This window comes from Mastomys coucha, unplaced genomic scaffold, assembly GCF_008632895.1.
Source record: "Mastomys coucha isolate ucsf_1 unplaced genomic scaffold, UCSF_Mcou_1 pScaffold21, whole genome shotgun sequence".
NCBI lineage: Eukaryota > Metazoa > Chordata > Mammalia > Rodentia > Muridae > Mastomys > Mastomys coucha.
The window spans coordinates 93,043,676-93,052,254 of record NW_022196904.1 but is presented as its reverse complement, the minus strand read 5'-3'; the positions used below and the strand labels follow the sequence as shown (position 1 = coordinate 93,052,254).

General features: G+C 41.4%; 1 protein-coding gene across 1 annotated transcript; it reads left to right on the top strand.

Annotated features, from left to right (window-relative positions):
- The first annotated feature begins 922 nt into the window (after positions 1 to 922).
- LOC116102716 (olfactory receptor 52H1) lies at positions 923 to 1,873 on the top strand. Its single transcript, XM_031387704.1, has one exon. The coding sequence runs from the start codon at positions 923 to 925 to the stop codon at positions 1,871 to 1,873; it is 951 nt and encodes a 316-aa protein (XP_031243564.1).
- The last annotated feature ends 6,706 nt before the right edge of the window (positions 1,874 to 8,579 follow it).

Below are 8,579 nucleotides of genomic sequence, written 5' to 3'. Positions count from 1 at the left end.
AGGCAGAGAGGCAGAGAGGCAGAGGCAGAGAGGCAGAGAGGCAGAGGCAGAGAGGCAGAGGCAGAGAGACAAAGAGGCAGAGGCAGAGAGGCAGAAAATCAGAGAGGCAGAGAAGCAGAGACAGGTGGATCTTAAAATAAAAAATCTTAACCTATATAATGTGACTAAGCTCAAGTCTTCCATGCTGGTATAATGTCCAGTGTGGTGGAAACTCTCTCCTTCCTCTCATTTTAAGGCAAAGGGCCCCTGAGTTCCAGCTGGGGAACTTTCTAATTTAAATTTTAGTTACATATGTGATCCAGCATCATGTTGGAATTCAACTCAAATTTACTGACCTTAATCAGCTTCCTAACTAGCGATACAAGGTTTTGTCCTTAGAAATCTAAGAGCCATAGTCTGCAGGTCCTTTTGAAACAAGTAGCTGTTTGTCTTGAGACATAGGTAAATATTCTACAATGACAGAGTGGGCAACCAAGGATTAACCAATATGTCAATAAAAACTGCAATCCGCTAACTTGTAAAAAGTCTCTTGTAGTCTGTGGCTCTACATCAGAAGACAGTGTATAATGTGGAGTAAAGATAATCTGGAGCCAGGAAGTGGTGGCATAGGCCTTTAATCCCAGCATTTGTGAGGCAGAGGCAGGTGGATATCTGAGTTTGAGGCCAGCCCTAGAAAGTGCATGTCAATTAGAAGGGAACTGAAGGAACAGAGGATGTTTCCTTAGATGGAGTAACCACGTGTGTCGGGATGACCTGATATAAACTCATTGCTGTCATCATTTATCACTTCATGAAGTCACTCTGGATGATATATTACTTTAGGAATCCATAATGGTACATGGTTGCAAGTGACAGTGACTCCAGAGATGCTGAATGTTGTTATCATTCTCTGTTCTTAGGCTAGGTGACAAGGTGGCCTGCTATGATTACAGTTAACATGAGCAGTTACAACCCAGGGCATTTCCTTTTGGTGGGGATCCCAGGCTTGGAGCAATTCCACGTGTGGATTGGCATTCCCTTCTGTGTGATCTACATCATAGCTGTGATGGGAAACTGTATTCTTCTCTACCTCATCTCAGTGGAGAAGAGCCTTCATGAACCCATGTTTTTTTTTCTCTCCATGCTGGCAATGACTGATCTCATCCTGTCTACAGCTGGTGTGCCTAAAACACTCAGTATATTCTGGTTGGGGGCTCGAGAAATCACATTCCCAGGTTGCCTCACCCAAATGTTCTTCCTCCACTATAGCTTTGTCCTGGACTCAGCTATTCTAATGTCCATGGCATTTGATCGCTATGTGGCTATCTGCTCACCCTTGAGATATGCTACCATCCTGACCCCCAAGACCATCATCAAGATTGCTGTGGGCATCTCCTTCCGAAGCTTCTGTATCATCTTGCCAGATGTTTTCTTGTTGACTCGCTTACCTTTCTGTAGGACACGTATCATACCTCACACATATTGTGAGCACATAGGTGTTGCCCGGCTTGCATGTGCAGATATCTCCATCAACATCTGGTATGGATTTTGTGTCCCCATCATGACAGTCATCTCAGATGTGGTTCTCATAGCTGTCTCTTACACTCTCATCTTATGTGCCGTTTTTCGCCTCCCCTCCAGAGATGCACGCCAGAAAGCCCTGGGCACCTGTGGTTCCCATGTCTGTGTCATCCTCATGTTTTACATACCTGCCTTTTTCTCCATCCTCGCTCATCGCTTTGGACACAACGTCTCCCTCACGTTCCACATCATGTTCGCCAATCTCTACATTGTTATTCCACCGGCAATGAACCCTATTGTCTATGGAGTGAAAACCAAGCAGATCAGAGAAAAGGTCATCCTTCTATTCTCTGTCAAGAATATAGAAGGTTGATCCACTGATCTGCAGAAGAGGCAGGAGAATTTCATAGTGTATATAGTTTTAACAAGAATGAAACAGTGTGGCAAAAGAGAATTCTATTTATGGTCAGAACTGCTTATAGATGCTTTGTATACTAGGCAGGACTATGCAATCCATACTCTCATGGGTAAAACACAATCTGTCATAACTTCCATTGTTGTGTGATGACACTGACAAGAAAGAGAGATGAAGATAGAATAGAATTAACCGAGATGGAAAAAAATCAATATGATTTGGAAACTGAAACTGGCAGTTCCAATGAGAGAAATGTGTTAAGATGGAGATACTGAAGAGAAAAGACTGAATGGAACAAATTATGTGAAAAATCACTCATTTAAGAGATTAGCAGGTAGATATTAGGATAGTCCTAATGTTCAGTTATATTTACTGTACATTTTAGGTTTCTGACTAGTTGACTTTAAAATGTGTCCCCTATAACTTTCCATAGCCCCTTGGCCCAACATAAACAGCTGAGCACAGTGCTATAGAGATGAGAAAATTAACATGCATATCAGTGCCAGGGGTGTTTGCTTGGCACTGTGAGAAAACAGCCTCTGGGCTGCCAGGTTCATTCAGAATGCAAGCTGTAGGGATCTTTTTAGGAGAATAAAACCCTTGAAAATAGGTTTGAATTAGGGGTGAGAATTCTCACAGTGCAATGGACCTTAAGCCAATCTATTTAGATACTAAAGTGAAAACTCACTCACGCCACTCAGAGGACTTAAGGGTCTCTCTTTTACAGATTGCACATGGGAATATTCTGGGGCTTGAAAGATGCCAAGTCTTACCACAGAGGTACTATAGAGGTAGTTGCAATCCATGTTTATTGTTGCTCTATTTATGATAACTAAATGTTGGAATAAGCATAGAGATCCGTCAGTGGATGAATGCTACCGTGGTGGTGGTGGGGGGAGGAGTGCTGCAAGAAGGAAAGGGAAAGGGGAAATGAAATAATTATAATCTCAAAAGGTAACTTAAAACACAGAGCCTATGGTACCTACAGAATGGAATTTTAATCAATCATAAAACAGAAGAAATTTCCACAAACATGGAACTTGAAATTATCAATTGAATTATAGTAAACAAAGTTGTTCAGATTCAGAAAAACAAATCTTACATTTTTCTCATGTGGATCGTATATTTTAACTGTGTGTGTGTGTGTGTGTGTGTGTGTGTGAAAACACTAGAAAGGGAAAAGAGGTCTTTTCTTCTCCCTGTAATTTGAATTAATTACATTTAAAAAGTCCAGGTTACAAGCTGGAGAGATGGCTCAGCGGTTACTGACTGCTTTTCCAGAGGTCCTGAGTTCAATTCCCAGCAACCACATGGTGGCTCACAACCATCTGTAATGGAGATCTGATCTCTTTTCTGGTGTGTCTGAAGACAGTGACAGTGTACTCATATGCTTAAGGTAAATAAATAAATCTTTAAATTTTTTTAAAAAGTCTAGGTTACTCACATGGATGAAGTTCTCCAAGGCTTGTCCACTCCAGCACATTTCCAGCAGCTCCCCCCAACCCTGGTGCAGTTTGCTTTATTTCCTGGTAGTTACACGCTCGGGCTCTGTATAACGTGCTTATACAGAGCTTGGGCCATATCTTCAGTTTTGTTACTATCTGTTGACACTTTACCCTGGAGGAGAAGCATCTGGCTTGTTTCTCTTTCTGCCTTCCTTTTGGGATACTGTCTCTGTTCTTCCCTTTCCCACACCTTAGGGCTTCGTGTTCTCTTGAGAGAGAAACTCCGTTTGTATTTTTTGTTGTTGTTGTTTTTTGAAACAGGGTTTCTCTGTGTAGCTCTGGCTGTCCTGGAACTCACTCTGTAGACCAGGCTGGCTTCGAACCTAGAACTCAGAAATCCACCTGCCTCTGCCTCCTCTGCTGGGATTAAAGGCATGTGCCACCACTGCCTGGTGGTGAGAGAGGAACTCTTACTCCGCAGCCATCGCTGGCCTGGAACTCACTCTGACCTGGAACTCACTCTGGCCTGGAACTCACCAGCAGAGTGGACTGCTCTCCAATGGCAGGCAGTTTTCCTGGACCTGCAGGCCTGCATCCCCACACCTGGCTTGACAGGATGATTTAAATTTCATGATGTTATTTTCCTCCATATATGCCATTAGGCTTTGTTCTCAGTAGCCTCTCACTCCTGTTATCCTCCCTCCTAAGCTCCCTAGCTCCAGGAAGTACCTCCTTTTCTTTCTCATCAGATCTGTATTCCATTGCCTCTTTGGAAAAAGTTTTTTTTTTTGGTAAAACACCAACTCTATATTTATATCCACATATAATAACATAACTTTAAGCTGAAATGTATCATAAATAAAGCGTGTCTAATGACAACTTAAATATCAACAATTAAAATAAATCAAACTAGAATGAAATAAATATATTAACAAAAACCCAATGAATATACCTCTTCTCACATGTACTGTTGCCTCACAGGGAAAGACACACAGAGCCAGTAGTTTCCCAGAGTTAATACTGACGACAAGAACGCACTGAAGCACAAAGGGCTATTTAAGGAAAAAAAAACAAACATGGAATTTTCATGCATTCAGAAAATGTAGGTAGAGAAATCCGAAAGTGCCCAAAATTCCAGCATTACATGCATTGACTTGTTTTATAATAGATATGGTGATTTTTTTTTTTAAATACAGATTTAAGTTTTGGCCCCTATTGTATATAACCCCCTCCAGATTGACATGTACTGTCTCTGAGAGCGAGCTTCCTGTACACTCACTGCATTTAGGCAAAGATGGAGTCAATCACCTCCCAAATGTGTTAATCTTCAAAAAACAGGCTATGAAAGTGCAGACCTAAGAAAACAGTCTAGATTATGTACATATGGCTCAGCTTGTGGACGGAAACAGGGCCTACGTACATGTTCTTGATACCAAAACGCTTTTTACAAGAACAGACACAGCTCAACCCGGGTCTCCATTCAACACAGGAGGTAAGACAGTCTCCCAAGGATCCCTCATGGTACACAATGTGGGCACGGGGAGGTGGGGCCGGAGTGGAGTCAGGGATCTTTGTCCCATTGAGAGGGGTGGGGCAAGAAAAAGGAGCAGTGCAAATTTATTTTTGAAACAGTTTCTTAATAAGCTATTTTGGGCTTGCTAAACCCATGAACTGTTGAATAAACTCAGATATCAAAGGAACTCAAGTTTAAAATGCTGAGTGAGCTAGCTGGTGGCTGTCCTCCCTCCATCTCCAGTGGCCTATATACTGAGGAAATCACCCTGTGAAACAAACGATGGAGAGACTCCGGTATCTTCTCTTCTCTTCCTGCCTCCCAGGAGGCTTAGCCAGCAGTTCCCCACCCAAACTCAAGGTGTCCTCGCCTCAAACACCAGACACATCAAGACTCCAAACACAGACTAAAATATTTCCCCCAACTTTCCACTCCCTTTAAAATTGCTTCCAGGCATTTAATTCACACAAGGAGATGTGGCATATTTATCTAGACTTAACTCAGGCAACTCCCAGAGACACTGAATCTTCCAAAAGAAAAGAACTTAGATAGCTCCCCACGGTGCCTGGCTTGTCTGTGACATTGACCACACTACAGAAGCAGCTTCTCTGTAGGCAACACCCACTCAAAAGCACCACACCATCCCCAGGGCAGCATGCTGGGGTTTCAGGACAACTTGTACACACTAGCTCTAACAGCTCCAGTAAAAGGTGCCAGATTGGTGCCTGCTGACCTCAAGATGCACAGCGCATCTTCTGAGTGTCAACACTTCCATCAGCAATAAAGACGAACAATAGATTCAGAGAGAATATGCTTTAAAACATGTTTTAAATGAAAAAGCATAAAGAAGTAGAAAATGCTCAAATCATTGAGCTCTATGAGGGAGAGACACGCACAGTACTTAAGCAAGTTTATGACATCAGTATTTAGTGTTACCTGAGGTACAAGCTTTACAACATTCTCCACCCCACCCCACCCCACCCCAAGTGATTTTTTTCAGCAGCACTCAAGTATGCAAAAAACTTATTTGGTCAATTCTTTAAAAAATATTTAGGGACAAAATAGATTTTCGTCCCCCTGGCTTAGGAAATAGAGGTTTTAAGTGGAGGAGATGTGGGGTGGGGGAAAGAATATAATAGAGTACATGTGCCGGGAAAGCAGGTGAGAAAGAATAAGAAAGGAGCTGGTTGGTGGTGCACACACCTTTAATCCCAGCACTTGGGAAGCAGAGGCAGGCGGATTTCTGAGTTCAAGGCCAGCCTGGTCTACAGAGTGAATTGCAGGACAGCCAGGGCTATACAGAGAAACCCTGTCTCGAAAAACCAAAAACCGAAGGGAAAAAAAAAAGAATAAGAAAGGAATTAAGTCAGTAGCTCAATGTTATTTAAAGACAATAAAAAGATAAAACAAAATGCAGAGATAGGCTTCCTCCCTCTCCCAACAACAACACAACAACAAAACAACAGCAACAACGAGTAAAACACTCTGAGGCAAGGAGGAGCATATTCTGCTGGCTGCTATTATGCAAATCTCATCATCCGAAGAACAGGACCTACACTTTGAAGTGGGTTTCTAAGGTTCTTAGCAAATTTCACTAATGCAGAGCTGGCATAAAATCTTGGTGACATTCTCACTGAGCCCAGAATCATGGAAATAGACTAAGGGTAGGAAAAATGGTCAAGAGTTGCAGGGCTTTTTTTTTTTTTTCTAAAGATTTATTTTATGTATATGCGTATACTGTACCTGTCTTCAGACACACCAGAAGAGGGCATCGGACCTCATGACAGATGGTTGTGAGCCACCGTGTGGTTGCTGGGAATTATACTCAGGACCTTTGGAAGAGCAGTCAGTGCTCTTAACCACTGAGCCATCTCTCCAGCCCCCGTGGGCTTGTTTTTATTATTGTTATTAACTGTAGTTGTCTTTTCAAAATTTAAATTGTATAGTTACTATTTTTTTTAAATTAAGAGGCTATGTATCTTGCATTGAAGGTTTTCTGTAGATTAAAGAAAAAGAAATAGATGCATGGTATAATGTATATTACAGGATTTCTCTGTATAGCCCTGGCTGTCCTGGAACTCACTCTGTAAACCAGGCTGGCCTCGAACTTAGAAATCTGCCTGCCTCTGCCTCCCAAGTTCTGAGATTAAAGGCGTACACCACCACTGCCTGGCAGAGCTTATTTTTTAACGTTCAGCTCTATAGACTTTGTTTCCAAATTCACTATCTTCCCGTTTACTGCCCCTTGCCCCTCTAGCCAAGGATATCCACTGTTTTTCTCCAAGTCAATTAGAAGTCTAGTCATCAAAAATCAAGGCCCATCATAGTCTATGAAGATTTTGCTCTCTGTGCTAGACTGCTAAACACATTCACAGGTACTAGGGAGTTTTCTGGTAATTTCCATTTTGCTGAGAACATGGATTAACTAAGAGCTGATATTTTAAGAGCTTTCTGAGGATTTAATAAATAAATAGATTATGAGTTAAGATAACTTGAAAGTACACATTCTATTCATCTAGGTAGGAAATAAAATCCACAGTTATTCACTGACATGCATGGATGGCTTCCATGAAAGACTAATAGAGTTAGAAAGCAAAACAAAGATGAGAAGGGACCATTGTGTGCACTGTCTTTCTTCCTCCTCCCACTCTGTCTCTGCCCAGATGGCTGCTATTATTTTCTATCTTCCCTAAGAGAACGTACATTTCTATAACTCTGGGCCTCTGTCAGTAATCCTATATGAGCCTTGGTTTTTATATGTGACATTTCCTTTAAAAATTTTCAAACTAACTAATTAATTATATACAATGTATTTTGATCATATATACCCACTTCCAAGCTCCTCCAGGTCCACCTATCTTCCCTACTCACATGTTCCTTTTTCTTTTCAAGCCCATCAAGTCCAATTTATGCTGCCCAAATACTCTTGGATATGGGACCATTGCTGGAGCATCGATCTACTAGTGGCCACAACATTGAAAACGCTGATGGTCTCCTAGAAGCTTTCAGTTTCCCTGGGAACATTGGCTTTCTGACCTTGTCGGGTCAGTATTACAGGAGAGTGATTGTGTTAGCTGCTCTGTTAGTGTCTGTACTGCTGTGGTTACTACTCTTACTTCAGATCCATCAAGTTGAAAACTGAGAGTATAATTTTCAACACCCCCTTACTGTTTATTCAAGGAGAAAGGAAGGCCCAGTTTCTCTTTCTTTAAGTTTGGATTTACAACCTTCCTCTTCCATGACTGTTTGTAGCATGGAAGGTTATAAAACTTTCTGTCCCAACACAAGATCATGGATGAAAAATCGAAGTTCTGTTCTGTTCTGAAAGATAATAATTACACAAAAATCAATGACTTTTCCCACAAATAAATTGTCTAATCCCGTGTATTATTTTTTGTGTGTGAATCCTTCAGCTATAGATTTCTATTGGTTATCTGACATATAAGTGTATGCACAAAATATCATGATTGGGAACTACGATCAGCTATAAAGTTGGATTTTTGTGGTGACAATAAAAACCATTCAGAACTTCAAAATGGGAAATTGTACAGTGTTTGAGGAAAAGAAAGTTTTGTGTATACTCATATCTATTATGAGTGTGTAAGAGCCTCCTGATGATGTAGATGACATCTGAGATAGGTAGAGTTTGCCTTCAAGCTCCTCTTGGCAGGTCACACCACCTTATTGTTGTGTCAATTCAGGTGAG

Coding starts and splice junctions, on each gene's coding strand:
- LOC116102716 (XM_031387704.1), top strand. CDS start 923: ATGATTACAGTTAACATGAGCAGTTACAACCCAGGGCATTTCCTTTTG.